Below are 17,942 nucleotides of genomic sequence, written 5' to 3'. Positions count from 1 at the left end.
GAACAGACACACACGCACACACACAGGGGTGGACTGGGACAGAAATTCAGCCCTGGCATTTTCTGTCCAGACCAGCCCACTACATTATCAGCACTAGGGGTGGGACGAGACGAACGGGAAGAACCCTGTATGTACTTGATTAAAACAATTTAATCTAAGTACATACATCCGAATAATGGTACCGTTTTTTGTTTTTCAAGTTTGTGTCTCTTATGCTGCTGACAAGAAAGGTGTGAAACCCGAACAGGAAGTTAACAGACCTCTTGTGGTCGCTGCATCTCCACCCCCCATATCTACTACAAAACCCTTATTAAATATCACACATGATCCAACGCTAAATCCTCTCTTGCAGTTATTAGTCTGTGACTGTGAAAATATTTTGGTGTAAGCCCAGCATTAGTTAAAACCAGACTCGGACAATAATAACAAAATATCCTGACAAATAATCTAAATAGAAACATATTACAGACAGTAGCAGCATTAGAGCTGAAACTCATTTGTTTTAACGGTGACTCAGTCATTATGAAACCATAAATAGAGAATTGAATTTTTTTTCTCATATACGTCTCATATTCTCATATACGTGTATGTGCACATGTATGTATACATGTGCACACACATGTATATGAGAATGCATATCTATTCAGACCTGTAATTCATGTCTTAGACTTTTTCACACAGCTGTAGATATATATATTTTTTTCTCTATTTATGGTTATATTTGGGCCAATATATATATTGCCCTACTTCCTCGTCCGCATCCAGCCAGCTAAGCTTACCAAATTCATGACCTGCAAGAAACAGCAAACATACTCAGTATCTGTGTACTGCAGTGGAGGCTTCTCCATTGAGGAGAGGGAGGAAGATCCTCCCTAACATTGTTGAGAATAAAAAATGTAGATTGCCCAGACTATTGTAATGAATTAATGCCCTTAAATATGACTACTTTATTGCCTTTGAATATATAGGGCCCTATTTTAACGGTCTGAAACGCAAGTGGGAAGCGCAAAGCGCAAGTAACTTTGTGGGCGGTTCTACGGCGCTATCGCTATTTTACAGGCGGATAAATGACGCTTGCGCCGCGGCGCAAGTGTCAAAAGGGTTGGTCTGAAGCAGCCTAATTACCCGTAGGTGTGGTTTGGGCGTAACGTGCAACAAACCAATGAGAGTGCCAGCTCCCGTCGACTTTAAGAGCCATGAGCGCATTTGAATCGGACGAGTTGATATTTTGACAGCGCGTCTGCAGTCTCCGATGAGACAGATGCACATGAATTTCAAACTGCAAATGGCTTAGTTTATTGCCAAATAATATGGCCTAATTCACACATGGAATAAGGGGTTTTCTTCCACAACTTCAGAAATACTGAGTCCTCAAATACATTTCTGCAAAGAAAACGTATGATATAACATATGATGTGCGGTAACTGTGGTTCTATTTAATGATATACGCAATACATTATAAAAAAAAATTCTTATCAGTATTGTATGCTATCCTAATATGCATGTGTCCCCGCGGTAATAGACATTGCCATTGATTGTATTATGCGTTACGTGTTAAGTTCAAGTACCTCGGTTCAAGTACCTCGGGGTCTTGTTCGCGAGTGAGGGTACTATGGAGCGTGAGATTGGCCGGAGAATCGGAGCAGCGGGGGCGGTATTGCGTTCGCTTTACCGCACCGTTGTTACGAAAAGAGAGCTGAGCCGCAAGGCAAAGCTCTCGATCTACCGGTCGATCTTCGAAACTATCCTCAACTATGGTCATGAGGGTTGGGTGATGACCGAAAGGACGAGATCGCGGGTACAAGCGGCCGAGATGAGTTTTCTCAGAAGGGTGGCTGGCATCTCCCTTAGGGATAGGGTGAGAAGCTCAGCCATCCGTGAGGAACTCGGATTAGAGCCGCTGCTCCTTTACTTAGAAAGGAGTCAGCTGAGGTGGTTCGGGCATCTGGTAACGATGCCCACTGGGCGCCTTCCTTGGGAGGTGTTTCAGGCACGTCCAGTGGGGAGGAGACCTCTGGGAAGACCCAGGACTAGGTGGAGAGATTATATCTCAACACTGGCCTGGGAACGCCTCGGGATCCCCCCGTCAGAGCTGGTCAATGTGGCCCGGGAAAGGGAAGTCTGGGGCCCCCTGCTTGAGCTGCTCCCCCCGCGACCCGACCCCGGATAAGCGGACGAAGATGAGATGATGATGAGAGTGTTTAGTTTGCGTGTGTTTAAACAGAGCACACACGCGCGCCCGCATTCATTCATTATTTTTAACACTCACTCGCGGTAAAACAATGTTTTTCACAATCAAATAGGCCTACTCATCAATCCTAAAAGTTATGGGCATGTAGGCCTACACGATGTCTCTGTCAAGAAAATATGTGTTTGCTGTACGGTGTTTGCAGATGCATTGATTTAAAAGTACAACTTATTACCGCTGCATCAGCTGTTCTTTCCCAAATAATTTACCAAGAATGTGCGGCTAGGTAGATGAGAGAAGCAAAGTGTATGTGCGAGGTGCACAAGCAATCCGTATGCATTTAACAGTTAAATTTACAAGACGTTTTTCATTTGTGAACTTATTTGCATTTGTGTGTGAACTGGTCTGTATTTATATGTGTATTTATATATTTATATGATTTTTGAGACTCTCCTGACGTCGCTGGATTCACAAATGCATTTTTTTCAACAAGGAACTCTCTGTAGCCAATCAGATGCCTCCCTCGTTTTCAGCCAATCACATTCACACAACACGCATGCACACACACATACACAAACACACACACCACGCACACAAGCTGAATGTCAGAAGATTATTTGTCTTGTATGCACTTTAGACTTCATACAAGGCTTTGCTTATTTATACAAGGCTTTATTTATTTAATTTTTTGTATCACACTTTTTTTATTACAGAGACAGTATTAATACTGAACCCTATTTGACTGGAATGTATCTATTCCCCTGAAATGATCCATTACAATGATAATGTAGGCCTACGCATTACAATATTTGCCTTTTCTTTTTATTAAAATCACAAGTGTAAGACATTGGATTGTTTTGTCATTCAATATTCTGATATATATTCAATTTTCAAATTATTATTTATACATGATAATCCTCTAAACATGTTCTATATAACTACAAAAAAAATTATATCTTTAAACGTGTAAAAGAAACTAGAACTGCAAGCAGTTATGCAGGGGTCCAAGAAGTGTGCATTTCGCCGGCACAACGCGAAGCATGTGTTCGAAATTGAGGAACGGCGTATGCCAAAAGATGCAGCTGACTCCAGTGAATCTGTGGATATAACGTTTTTGACTGTGGGAGCTTCGGTGTGGGAGTTATAGCCTAAAACGCGTTTTCAGAACATTCCATTGGCCAGTTAGGAGATATATTATTTCGTCGTTTATTTGCGCCCCCTTGTGGCGAAATTTTCCAAAGACAATTTTCCTTTGCCAAATAACTCCCGCCCACATTAATAATTCTTGGCCATATTTTTTATATAGACTCGGGTTTGCCCCTTGATGGTTCCCTTATAGTTTGAAGAACATTATTTTGGCCAATTAGAAGATATACAATTTCCTCGTTTATTGCGCCCCCTAATGGCGAAATATTCCGAATTCTTTATTGAACGCCATTAAGGCCAGCACCGACATGTGTCTAAAATTTGGACTTGATCCGAAGTCTAAATTTGGTATTTTTTTAATTTTTTGCTTTTCCACGTCTAATTTAGCTAATAAACAAATATTCAAAATGCTACCGTTTCGTTGTCGAAGGTCGGATCAAAAAAGTGTTGATGATTTCTTTGCGTGTGCGTCTGAAGATGCCGTGTGCAAAGTTTGGTGTCGATTGGTCAAGAAATGTGGGAGGAGTAGGGAAAAAACAGTTTTGCGGTTTTCGCGATTTAGCGAAAAATATTCATAGACGCAAATGGGCGTGGCCTATGCCAAAAGATGCAACAGACTCCAGTGCATCTGTGTGTACAAGGTTTTGAATGTGGGAGGTTCGGTGTGGGAGTTATAGCCCCAAACGCGTATTCCTTGGTATAGCGCCACCTAGTGACCGGCGCGTCTGGATTTTGTCGTCTACCTAGAACTCAGGGACCTGGATCTAGTCATGCAATTGGCGTGTCTGCACCATTTACGGTTTGGGCTGTGGACCCACTTCTAGGGGGGAATAATAATAATAATAATAAACAAGAAGTGTGCATTTCGCCGGCACAACGCGACAAGAAATGTGCATTTCGCCGGCACAACGCGAAGCATGTGTTCAAAACGCTACCCTGAACCTGTGGATACAAAGGATTTGACTGTGGTAGGAGTAGCGAGAAGTCAGTGTAGCGTTTTCGCGGCTAGATTTTGTAGAAGATATACAATTTCCTCGTTTATTGCGCCCCCTAATGGCGAAATTTTCCGATTTTTTTATCGAACGACATTAAGGTTAGCACCAACATGTATGTAGAATTAAGACTCGATCCGATGTCTACTTTTGGATTTTTTGGTATTTTTGATTTTCCACGTCTAATTTAGCTAATATACCAATATTCCAAACGCTACCGTTTCGTCGTCGAAGGTCGGATCAAAAAATTGTTGATGATTTCTTTGCGTGTGCGTCTGAAGATGCCGTGTGCTAAGTTTTGTGTCAATTGGTAAAGAAATGTGGGAGGAGTAGCGAAAAAACAGTTTTGCGGTTTTCGCGATTTTGCGAAAAATATTCATAGACGCAAATGGGCGTGGCCTAGGCCAAAAGATGCAGCAGACTCCAGTGCATCTGTGTGTACTAGTTGTTGGACTCTGGGAGGTTCGGTGTGGGAGTTATAGCCCCAAACGCGTATTCCTTGGTATAGCGCCACCTAGTGGCCGGCATGTCTGGATTTGGTCGTCTGCGTAGTCCGAAGAGATCTGGATCTAGTCATGCAATTGGCGTGTCGGCACCATTTATGGTTTGGGCTGTGGTACCACTTTTAGGGAGGTACAAATAATAAAAAAAAAAAAAATCCTTACAAAAACAATAGGGATCCAACCTGTTGGCTTGGACCCCTAATAAAGGAAAACAGACACATAAATGGAGTGTAATATAACCCTTTATAAAGGGGTATTTTACACAACTACAGGGTTAATTCTTAAAAATATTCTCCTCGTTAAATGACAGCAGTATGACATTAATGCAGATCTCTCAGATCTCACATAGTAGAGATTCTAATTCTATTCTACTTCAGGAAACAACATTAGCTGTTTTGGTCGTTTGATTATTTTATTATCAAACAAAGGTCCTAGTCTGTTTGATTGACAGGTGAGATGATCAGGGGGGCAGAGATCTACCTTCTTTATGTAAATTTGGATTGAGGAATGGATAGAGAGGCTCAGTGAAGGTGCAGCCAGTAGCAGAGTAGATATGAACCCTGGCTTCCACATCATAGAAGGAGACCAGGGCCCTGTTTCCCGAAAGCATCGTTAGCCTAAGTGGATCTTGAAGTGCGTCGTGCGAGCATCGTACAGTTTTCAGAGCGTTTCCCGAAAGCATCGTTAGTAACGAACGTCGTGAAAACGCTCGTAGCTAACGAGTGCTCCAGGGTACTCGTAGGATGCTAAGAGCATCGTTAGCCTACTATAGAGTGAACTCATTATTGCATGCGGGTGTCTTCATTCATAAAAAATTAAAACATTCGGGAGTATGCAATAATACAAATTATTCTAAAGAGGTCAGCGACTCCGTGCACAGCCCCGCCATCCCCAGTGAACCAAGAAACCCCGCGCCGTGACGAACAGGGGATTTAACCCCCTCAGTTTAACTTGAGATAAGAAGGTGAAATCGCCGGGCGCGCCAAGCTGCGACCGAACCGGCTCGGCAGTGTAGAAAGACCTATAGCCAGGGTTCGAGTTAGGTGGGAGCCAGTGGGAGCTGAGCTCCCATAGAGAGAGGTCTGGCTCCCATGAAAGCAGTAAACTCAAATATCTGTGTAGAGTTATATTGACGTTAAGTGTGATAATAGAACGCCGGTCATTATCGGGAAAATAAGCCCAGACAGGGCGAACCGGAAAATCGACTCGAAACGGAGGCTCTTCGATAATTTATTATTTATTTTCGATACTGAGCAGCTACTTGCCAAACGAAAAAATAACTTCACAGGGTGTTTTTTTTACAATTTATTTGTTACCAACTTACCATACCATAACCATATTTCTTTGTACATGACTACTCACTTTCCCCTTGTGTGCTATAGATTTTATCAAATTGTACAGTTTTTTAATTGTACAGTTTTTTACCAACTTACCATGTTGATCAGCAGAGAAATAGTTAGCCAAAGAGGTTGAGGTCGCTTAGCAACCGAAGAAGCTGGCGTTGTTGTGAAGGGTCGATGCAAGTGAACGGAGCGTTCCACGGCATTGAGAAGAGCCGTGTCATAATAGCCCATGTTTACGTCCTATATCCCCCCCCCCCCCCCCCCCCCGTCAAAATTCAGCGCAAGGCCGGTACGGTCTCCCCCCACCGTCAACAACTTTAAGAGACCCCCACAGAGGTGGAATCATAACTCGAACCCTGCCTATAGCCAACTACATCCTGCCCAACAATATGGGCAGGATCCAAGCTCTCCTAATCGGGTCAGCAATAGCCGCGTTTGAATGATAATGTATGAATGGAACGTTGCATTTTTAATGTCTACAAATATTCTATAGCCTACTAGAGAGCCAATCAATGCAACCTTATGCGGAATCAGATAAAGTCGGCTCTCTCGCTGCGCAAAATATATGTTTAAAAAATCAGCACATTAAGATAAATGTAGTTGTCACATAAGCTATTTTGGATTTTTGTAATATGGAATTAATTCAGGGGGGGAAATGCCGTGAATAAATGTATGCACAGTGCGTTCAGGATTAGGACTGATATATATGTCGGTCTAGGCTTAATCAATTGTGTTTTAATATCTTTAGCATTCATATAATTGCAATCTATTCTTTTCGTAGGCTACTCTGCAGTTGGCCCTGATGGGGAGATATTTTAACCCTTTTTAACTCCATTTCCCTGCGACATTCCTGCATCTCCCCCTGCGTCATATCCCGTTTCAGCACCGTGTCAGTGGACAGGTACAATCCTACGTTTGTCTTGAGTGCAGCGAATGCGCGTTCACGTTAAGAGGAGTTTCGGGAAACGCTCCAAAGAAATTAACGATGGTTCGAAAGATCCATCGGGAGAATGATCGTACGAGCGAAGATCCATCGTTATCGGGAAACGGGGCCCAGTCCTCTCCATGCGTGTGTATGTGTGTGCTTGTGTGTGTGTGTGTGTGTGTGTGTTTTTGTGTAAGTGTGTTCTGCTCCCCGCGCCATTAATTTTTTTCTACAACCGAGAAAGACGCTGAGGACCCCCACCCTACCCAGACCCCAGGGAGGAGGTCCTCCTGGGTGAAGGAGGACCAGAAGGTGTGGAGGTGTGTCAGTGTGTCTGAGGACCCTCCTCCACCTGGGGACACTCTGTAGAAGGACAGAGAGCCAGCAGGCCGGTCCAGATACACTCCTACTCTGGTGGAGCCAGCGGGGGGGAGAGGGAGGTCTGTCTCTGTACCGTTGTACCAGGCAGAGTAACCATCATTAGAATAATAAAGACTCCAGGACTTGTTGTTCCCTCCAAGCTCGCTGTCACCACCCCCTCCTCTCCTTGTGATTCCTCTGTATGTCACTCCTATATGACCAACTCCTTCCCACTCTACCTCCCAGTAACAGTGACCAGTCAGAGCCTCTCTACCCAACACCTGCCGCCAGGAGTCAAATCTCTCTGGGTGATCCGGATACGACTGGTCCTCTCTAACCCGCGTCACCTTCCTGTTGTCCTCAGACAGAGAGAGACGTCTGTGGGCCGTGTTGGGGTCCAGTGTGAGTTCACAGGCATCTGAGGGAGTACCAGACATGATGAGCGCTGTTGCTCGCCATGCAGCAGACCGTGTTCACGCCATACCTCACCCCTCTGACAAAGAGGAACCCCCTCTCCACCCAAGCCTCTGATTGGTCGTCTGTGCCATTCCTCTCCATGGGCCTGCCGTTGTGGAGCCACTCTACTGTGGGCTCCGGCGTGCCGCCGGCGTGGCAGGTGTAGCGGGCCGTTTGGCCCACGGGCAACACGTCTGTAGAGGAGTGGAACTCTGTGATGCTGGGGGCCTCCTCCTCCTCTTCCGTGGGCATCACTGAACCTGAATAAACCAGGAGGAGAGGAGTGAACGTCTACAACACGGATCTAGAGATGCAGCGTCAGACACTCCCTTCACTCTCTCCTAACACCTGTCCACTAGAGGGCGACCCAGGGGATTCTCACCTAGTATTCTCGCCTGCCTTTTCATACATGATTGAATATCACAGCAGTGTCTACAAAGATTACCCAGGGAGGGGAAGTCACTCCAGCGCAGAGATTAACGAGTCGGGGGCGGAGCTTGCAGAAAGAATGCAAAACAGTTCAGCAGCTCAAATAGAAATGAGTGCAAGTGAACCCAGAATGGGTTGACCCTTGTGACCTGACCTTAGCAGACCACAATAGAAACTTGACCTTGGTAGACCACAATATAAACCCAGACCTTAGTAGACCACAATAGAAACATGACCTCACTAGACCACAATAGAAACCTTACCTTAGTAGACCTAAACACATCCAACAATCTTTCAACTCTTAAAGAGTATATCTACTGTATCTACGGCACAGAGAACAGAAAGGAGGAACCGTTCTCCACTCATGAACACAAACAAACTCTTTGTTCCGCTCAGCCTCCAGATGATCCAGGTATGCAACCTTCTCACAGATCCAGTGGTGCAGTCTGTTACACGGTTCTTTGGACCAGCCGTCCTCCCCTGCTATGACATAGTCTTTTGCTCGGGAGAGGTGAGCGACACTTTGGTCACAGTATTGTCCATGTTTAAGCCTAGCTTAAACTTATAGTGTAGTACACTAACATATTTCTGTAATTTAATTTGTGTAGGAGCTCATGTCAAGAGTTGACCGGAGGATATTGTTATATTTTCACCTTTGTCAGAAAAAAATGAGTTAGCCTCCAAAGATATCCTGGTCTGGGCCTTTTCAACCAAACACAACGCAGACAGCGCCAGAAACTAACCGGTTACACAAGTACTAACAATCGCTAGGCTAACCCATTCCCTGTGTACACAGTGATAGCAGGTACTGCAGATGCTACACAATTGAGTACTATGAATATGTGCAATGTAGATTAAGGCCCGGTCCACACGAAGCCGAAACGGGCGAAACCGTTAAGGCCCATTCACACCCTACGGTAAACACGGATACGGACCGTTTCGTCCGGTCCCGGAGGTGTTTTGTCCGTCAATGGGTCCGTCGCCTCTGAGCTTACGAATCCGGAGTGCTCCGGGAGAAACGGAGCAATGCCACCGGAAATCGAGGCGGTAGTATAGAGTCAGAAGTCAGACCATTCGCGAAAATAGATAGAGTAGTTTAATATCTGATATGTATATATTGTATTTAAACTTTTATACTTATATTATACTATATAGGTAGCTACCTGACCTTTTTATTTTATTGTTCCCCTGCTTTTCCAATGAGTTCTAACTGGTCATTTAAAAAGGGCGCAACATTTTGAGGAGATAATCTGCGGGTTGGTGAGGGGTGTCACATGCCACCGCCACCTAGGCCCACACTTTTTGCACCTTTTTTTGCAGATTTCGGATGACACAAAGCAAAATCGTCTCCCCTACAGATGCCATGTTTGCGATTGTTGATGCCGTTAATTTGTGACACGACAGTCACTGCCCTCTAGAGGATGTATTGCGTAACATCCATAACAACGCTGAAACCAGACGGAGGTATGAAGGGTAGATCCGGAGGCAACGTTTGGGGCGGAGGTCTGAATCGGCCTTTACGGTTTCGATCTATCCGGTTTCGGATTATCTCCGTAAAGACGGAGTCAAGCGAAACCGGGTAGAACTGTAGAAATGCTGTAGTACACATTCCAGGCCCATAAGGGGCGCTGCTTCTGTTACAGAAATCCAGAAGAAAAATAAATAAGAAGAACAGGCGAGCATCCGCATAAAGGCTTTTTCTCTAATTTCGGTCGCGGATTCTCAATAAATAATGGCTTAGCAACCCAACAAGGGACATGATCTGCTGCAGAATGATTACAAGCCTGTAGTCCGCCATCATCTTTGTTGTTGTGAGTTCTGAGACTCCACGGGTTTAACAGTCATTGGCTAGAGGGTCGAGCGGTGGGGCGATGACATCATGGTTTACGGTTTCAGTTGGTTTCAGGCGTCCACACAAATCCAAAACGAAACCGGGTAGATTTTAAACCACCTCCGAGGGTGGTTTCAGAAGATTACAGTTTCGGTCAGCGGATTCGCCGGCTTCGTGTAAACGGAAGGTCGAACCGTACAAGACCTTTACGGTTTCGCCATGAAATCGGCTTTGTGTGGATGGGGCCTAAGTCCGTGCAATAAGTGCGTACATTAAGTGCCAGGACGTACAACATACAATGGTGGCCGGAAGGGACTGGATGGCATTATAATTTTACAATAAGAATGAAATATGATTATTTTTTTATTATTATTATTATTAATTATTATTGCTGTTATTATTATCATTATTATTAATATTATTAATATCATCAATAATAATATTACTATTTTTACTCATATTATTATTTTTATTTTATTCAGGAAGATATGATTTAGACTCACTGAACTGCAGGGAGATTAGGAGAATACTCAGCAGTCCGAATATCAGCAAGACAATGTTGCAGAACTTTAGAGCTGTTCAGGAACAGAACATACACACACACACACACACACACACACACACACACACACACACACACACACACACACACACAGTTATGTACACAGAGATATATTCATACTGCATGGCTGTCATTCAAAGTCCAGACAGTCTTCCTGCGGTCTGCAGAATCCCTCCCCATCTAGAGGAAACATCAAAAGTACTGTAGCTCTCGTGTTGAATTATGAACACACTTAAGCAGAACAAAAATTGGTCTCCAGCATACTTGTTATTATTCCCTGATTATTGACATGTACACACATACAGTTACACAGTAATACAGTCATACACACAGTTGTACAGTAATGCATAAACATAATACATGAAAATATTTCTTTGACTGGTTTATTTCTTTTAAATGCTCTAAAAAGGTCACCTACCAATTCTGTGGCTGGTGTTCCTCGGGTCCAAAGACTTGTCCTCAGGTTCCATAGTGAGTCCAGGGTCCGGTTCAGAGACAGTGTCCATGGCTCCTCTCTGGCAGCCGCTTCTTCTCTCAGCCTTCAGCCCTGCTATATTAGCTGGAAAAACGGTGTCACATGTTTTAATTCTAACCAATCATTGGCTTGCAATGATTGGTCAACACAAACACAAACACCACACACACAAGCTGAATGTCAGAAGATTATTTGTCTTGTATGCACTTTAGACTTCATACAGGGCTTTGCTTATTTATACAAGGCTTTGTTTATTTAGGCTTTATTTGTCTGAATAAATGGCTTGCTTAAAAGTAAATAATTTGTGCTTTGTGAAAATATATTCATCGGTTTTGTTTTAAGAAAACAGCATTCTGAGGTATATTTCTAAATTACTTTACCTGTCACAGCAGCAACCATTAAAATAACGTTCATGTAATGTTTTTGTCTTAACCTTTTTTAAGTAGTTCAGTGCCTGTCGTTGTTTTACTCTAATTTACAGCATTTATTAAATTAACTCTTTCACAGCAGTTAGCTGCCCACTGTAGTTGCCCGCTAAAGCTGCTAGCACACCGCCGCGCGGCGTGCTAGCATGCATGTCACCTGTTAACTGCCTGATGACCGCCTCGCTGCCAGAGGGTTCACGCCGCGGCAAGGCCGCCTTAATGCACGGGCTTGCCTGGGCTGAAGCCCCAGGGCCTACGCCGATCGGGGGGCCTATCCGGCGTGATACTGGCCCATGATAGGCCCCCCGATCGGCGAAGGCCCAAGACAATGTGTTTTTTTGTTTGGGGCTTACAAAGATCAGAGGCCTATCATCAGCCAAGAAAAAAGAGGGCCAGTGGCACCACAGCCACAGTAGTCCCCACAAATTGATTTTAATCCCCGAGTACCTCACTGATCTACATTTGATATACCTGTAATGTTTGAGATGTAAATTATTGCCACCTATTTGAATGGCATTCAAATAGGTGAGTACAAGTCCATGCGCACACACAGACACACACACACACACACACACACACACACACACACACACACACACACACACACACACACACACGATGCAAAGGAGTTGTCTCCTACATTCATACATATAAGTTATTCATTAGCTCATCTTACAACTGGGCTCAATAGTCAGTGATATTAGTTAATCAGTTACTTCAGGTGATCTTATAACTGGGTCATATTGTCATTCATTCACAGTTATTCATTAACTTGCTGTTATGGGGTTGTTGAACAGCTAAGGCCTTTAGTAAAGACTGGAACCACAAAGAGGAGATATAAAGTGAATAACAAAGAGGTTAAGTTAGTGTTAAGGTTCTACCTTAAAGCTTCTCCACACAGAGCAGCTGCTGGAGCACAAGTTGAATCAGTCTCTAAAGCGCCACCCAGTGGACAAAGATGGGACTAGTGATGATAGGACGCATGAAAACCAAACTTACTTTAGACACACGGATTGAGACTCCACTGTTGTGTTTGTGGTAATATCCTCCCTCCACACACTGATGAAGAGGTGATGGAGACTCCACTGTTGTGTGTGTGGTCATATCCTCCCTCCACACACTGATGAAGAGGTGATGGAGACTCCACTGTTGTGTGTGTGGTCATATCCTCCCTCCACACACTGATGAAGAGGTGATGGAGACTCCACTGTTGTGTGTGTGGTCATATCCTCCCTCCACACACTGATGAAGAGGTGATGGAGACTCCACTGTTGTGTGTGTGGTCATATCCTCCCTCCACACACTGATGAAGAGGTGATGGAGACTCCACTGTTGTGTGTGTGGTAATATCCTCCCTCCACACACTGATGAAGAGGTGATGGAGACTCCACTGTTGTGTGTGTGGTCATATCCTCCCTCCACACACTGATGAAGAGGTGATGGAGACTCCACTGTTGTGTGTGTGGTCATATCCTCCCTCCACACACTGATGAAGAGGTGATGGAGACTCCACTGTTGTGTGTGTGGTAATATCCTCTCTCCACAAACTGATGAAGAGGTGATGGAGACTCCACTGTTGTGTGTGTGGTCACATCCTCCCTATACAAACTGATGAAAAGGTGATGGAGACTCCACTGTTGTGTTTGTGGTAATATCCTCTCTCCACACACTGATGAAGAGGTGATGGAGACTCCACTGTTGTGTGTTGTGACGCGTTGGAGGAAATGTCTCCAGAGGCGGAGCTAATTGTACCCCAAGCCACCAGTGTAATGGGGGCGTGAAGCAGAACCCAAGTGCACAGACAGACGACTAGCGCAGGATAGGTACAAGGCTTCATTTAGGGACCGGGTCGACAGGCAGAGGGTAGTCGGCAGACAGAGGTGATTGGGAGGAGAGGACTGATATAGGGGGAGCACAGGTGGAGGTGGTTGGGTTAATTAGGAGGGATCAGGGTGGCAGGCAGGGGAATGGGAAAACCAGGGACGGACCATGACAACCAGTGAGTTGGGTTAATTAGGAGGGATCAGGGTGGCAGGCAGGGGAATGGGAAAACCAGGGACGGACCATGACAACCAGTGAGTTGGGTTAATTAGGAGGGATCAGGGTGGCAGGCAGGGGAATGGGAAAACCAGGGACGGACCATGACAACCAGTGAGTTGGGTTAATTAGGAGGGATCAGGGTGGCAGGCAGGGGAATGGGAAAACCAGGGACGGACCATGACAACCAGTGAGTTGAGGAAGAGCCAGCCGGGGACTGAAGACTGGGCCCAGGTCAGGGGGCAGGACCCCTTAGAGACCTGGGACTGAAGACTGGGCCCAAGTCAGGGGGCAGGACCCCTTAGAGACCTGGGACTGAAGACTGGGCCCAGGTCAGGGGGCAGGACCCCTTAGAGAGCTGGGACTGAAGACTGGGTCCAGGTCAGGGAGCAGGACCCCTCAGAGACCTGGGACTGAAGACTGGGCCCAGGTCAGGGGGCAGGACCCCTCAGAGACCTGGGACTGAAGACTGGGTCCAGGTCAGGGGGTAGGACCCCTTAGAGACCTGGGACTGAAGACTGGGCCCAGGTCAGGGGGCAGGACCCCTTAGAGAGCTGGGACTGAAGACTGGGTCCAGGTCAGGGAGCAGGACCCCTTAGAGACCTGGGACTGAAGACTGGGTCCAGGTCAGGGGGCAGGACCCCTCAGAGACCTGGGACTGAAGACTGGGCCCACGTCAGGGGGTAGGACCCCTTAGAGAGCTGGGACTGAAGACTGGGTCCAGGTCAGGGGGCAGGACCCCTTAGAGACCTGGGACTGAAGACTGGGTCCAGGTCAGGACCCCTCAGAGACCTGGGACTGAAGACTGGGTCCAGGTCAGGGGGCAGGACCCCTTAGAGACCTGGGACTGAAGACTGGGTCCAGGTCAGGGAGCAGGACCCCTTAGAGACCTGGGACTGAAGACTGGGTCCAGGTCAGGGGGCAGGACCCCTTAGTGAGCTGGGACTGAAGACTGGGCCCAGGTCAGGGGGCAGGACCCCTCAGAGACCTGGGACTGAAGACTGGGTCCAGGTCAGGGGGCAGGACCCCTCAGAGACCTGGGACTGAAGACTGGGCCCAGGTCAGGGGGCAGGACCCCTTAGAGAGCTGGGACTGAAGACTGGGCCCAGGTCAGGGGGCAGGACCCCTTAGAGACCTGGGACTGAAGACTGGGTCCAGGTCAGGGGGCAGGACCCCTTAGAGACCTGGGAGTGAAGACTGGGTCCAGGTCAGGGAGTAGGACCCCTTAGAGACCTGGGACTGAAGACTGGGTCCAGGTCAGGGGGCAGGACCCCTTAGAGAGCTGTGACTGAAGACTGGGTCCAGGTCAGGGAGCAGGACCCCTTAGAGACCTGGGACTGAAGACTGGGTCCAGGTCAGGACCCCTCAGAGACCTGGGACTGTAGACTGGGCCCAGGTCAGGACCCCTCAGAGACCTGGGACTGAAGACTGGGTCCAGGTCAGGGGGCAGGACCCCTCAGAGACCTGGGACTGAAGACTGGGTCCAGGTAAGGGGGCAGGACCCCTTAGAGACCTGGGACTGAAGACTGGGTCCAGGTCAGGGGGCAGGACCCCTCAGAGACCTGGGACTGAAGACTGGGTCCAGGTCAGGGGGCAGGACCCCTTAGAGACCTGGGACTGAAGACTGGGTCCAGGTCAGGGAGCAGGACCCCTCAGAGACCTGGGACTGAAGACTGGGTCCAGGTCAGGGGTCATGACCCCTCAGAGTGCTGCTGGGACCCAAGGGGCTGGAGGGACATTCCAGGTGTACTGCTAGGATAACCAACAGAAAGATCTGGAGAAACATCTGCTCAGCTTGAAAGAGTTAAACTGAAGAAAGGGGAAGAACCATTGGCTGAACACACGAGAACCTTCAGTTGGATCCACTGAGTTGTTTATTGCAATTATTCTTCATTAACAAATATAACAGAAAAATAGTCCCTTACATGTGCACAATAAATACAAGGACTAAAATCATAGAAGAAGCAGACATTACAAATGATAAACAGGTGTGAACGTATCTTTAATAACTGAACCTGTTCTGCTGCAGTTTGGTTCCCAAGAGAACCCAAGGAACCAAGATTCAGTTTAAAGTCATTTACAACATGCAACATTATCCCATAGACCTCTTGTTCTTTCAATCAGGTTCCTTGTTAGGATTATGACAGAACGTAGTGTATAATAGACCTGAAGACCTTATGTCTGAAAATACATAAAAAGATACAGCATCCGTGGGAGAATATTCATCCTGATTGATTCTATCCGGGAGCTTAAACTCAAAAAGGGAATAACGTTCCATCTTTGTATATCAGTTTTTATCTTTGAATTTAAGGGATCGTAGTTGATGTTATATAACCTTGTGAAGTCCCTAGGTAATGAGACACCCAAATATTTAATGGACTCAGCCTCCCAATTCCAGTTGTATATGGTCTTAATTGAAACTGGAGGGTCATAATTAAATGTTAATATTTGAGTTTTATTAACATTAATTTTGTAACCTGAGATTGAACCAAATTCCTCTAGCAATTTCATCAATTTTGGGAGTGTCTGAGTAGGTTGTGTTATACTTATCAATAAATCGTCTGCAAATAGGGCCAGTTTTTGCTCCCCGGATGCCATCGGTACCCCCTTTATATCAGTTCTCTGCCTAATTAGCTGACTTATGGGTTCTACAAACAAGGCAAAGAGGAGCGGTGACGCACAACACCCCTGTCTTGTTCCTCTTTCCAGAATGAACGAGTTGGACAAATCTCCATTGATTTTGACTCTAACAGTTGGTCCGCCATATAGTGCTGCAATCGTGTCAATTATAGTTGTATGAAAGCCAAATTTTGAAAGTACTTTATATAAAAAAGACCACCTCACTGAGTCAAATGCTTTCTCTGCATCCAAACTTAGTATCAACGCCTCCAGTCTTTGTTGTGTGACTTGTCTCACAACGTGCAGTGTTTTCCTTATGTTATCTTGGGTCTGTCTTTTCCTGACAAAGCCAGTCTGGTCCTCATGTATTAATACCGGTAGTATCAATTCTATTCGCTTAGATAATATGAGGTGAATAGTTTATAGTCGTTGTTTAAAAGACTTACAGGACGGTAATTCCCACATTCCAATTTGTCTTTCCCCTCTTTAGGTATGGTCGAAATCACCGCCTCCCTCCATGAGGGGGGAATGTTTTTGTTTTCCAAAACCCAGTTGAATGTTTTTAATAGTGTTGGGATTAGTTGATCTTGCATTGTTTTGTACCATTCTGTGGGAAAACCATCTGTCCCTGGAGACTTCCCCCCTTTCATCCTCCTGATTGCCAATTGAATTTCTTCTTTTGTTATTTTAGTTGTTAATTTTCCATTTTGTTCATCAGTGATCTTTGGAAGGTTTACCTGGGACAAGAAGGCATCGATTTGGTTGTCGTTGCTTGTCTGTGGTTGGGAATATAATTTTTTATAGTATTCTTGGAAGCATTGTTGTATTTTCTCCTGACTAGTTTCTATTACTTTCGTTACAGAGTTTCTTATTTTATATATAGTTCTGTCTGCTTGTTGTTTTCTTAATCTATATGATAAAAGTTTCAGTGATTTCCCACCTGTCTCATAGTATTGTTGCTTTGTAAAAAGGAGCTTTTTTTGAATTTCCTGAGTATTTATTTAATCTATTTCTTTTTTTAATTTTATAATCTTACATTTGTTGTCATCTTTGAGGTACTTTGCATGTTCTCTCTTTAGACTTTTCAAGTCCTCTTCTAATTTTTTTAGTTTTCGCTCCCTAATTTTCTTCTCATATGAGGAGATGGCTATTATTTTGCCCCTCAACACTGCTTTTAATGCATCCCAGAGAATGGGTGGGGTCACTTCCTCATTATCATTATTTTCCAAATATAATTCAATTTCACTTTTCAGTTTATCTTTAATAATTGGGTTGTTCAGAATACTTGAGTTCAGTCTCCAGAGCGTAGATTTCTTCTTATTATTAAGATAAATTGACATATAGATGGGACCGTGATCTGAAATAGTACTGGGTCCTATTTCACAGTTATCCACCCTAAAGAAATCTCCTTTAAGCATAAAAAGTAATCGATGCGCGAGTATACATTGTGAGCGTGCGAGTAATGTGAGTAGTCTCGGCCTGTCAGGTTTTTCTCTCTCCACACGTCAACAATCCCCACTTCACGCATCCAAATATTTAATCTTCTGCTAATGTTTTTTGCGTCGGATTTCCCGTTTGAAGAGTCAATTTTCGGGTTTAATCAAATGTTAAAATCTCCACCACCTATTAGAATCCCTTGACTTTTTGTCGT

At 45.2% G+C, this 17,942-nt stretch overlaps 1 protein-coding gene across 1 annotated transcript; it reads right to left on the bottom strand.

The window, feature by feature from the left end:
• Positions 1-6,463: 6,463 nt before the first annotated feature.
• On the bottom strand, positions 6,464-11,282 carry LOC130378410 (probable oxidoreductase PXDNL). The gene is made up of 3 exons (XM_056585181.1): positions 11,154-11,282; positions 10,677-10,748; positions 6,464-8,173 (listed from the first exon to the last, which is right to left on the bottom strand). Exons 1-3 carry the CDS (start codon positions 11,239-11,241, stop codon positions 7,866-7,868), a joined length of 468 nt encoding a protein of 155 aa, XP_056441156.1. The 5' UTR covers positions 11,242-11,282; the 3' UTR covers positions 6,464-7,865.
• Positions 11,283-17,942: the final 6,660 nt, after the last annotated feature.

Source organism: Gadus chalcogrammus, unplaced genomic scaffold (genome assembly GCF_026213295.1).
Source record: "Gadus chalcogrammus isolate NIFS_2021 unplaced genomic scaffold, NIFS_Gcha_1.0 GACHA075, whole genome shotgun sequence".
Classification (NCBI taxonomy): domain Eukaryota; kingdom Metazoa; phylum Chordata; class Actinopteri; order Gadiformes; family Gadidae; genus Gadus; species Gadus chalcogrammus.
The sequence above is the reverse complement of the archived record's forward strand: the minus strand, read 5'-3'. Positions and strand labels throughout refer to the sequence as shown.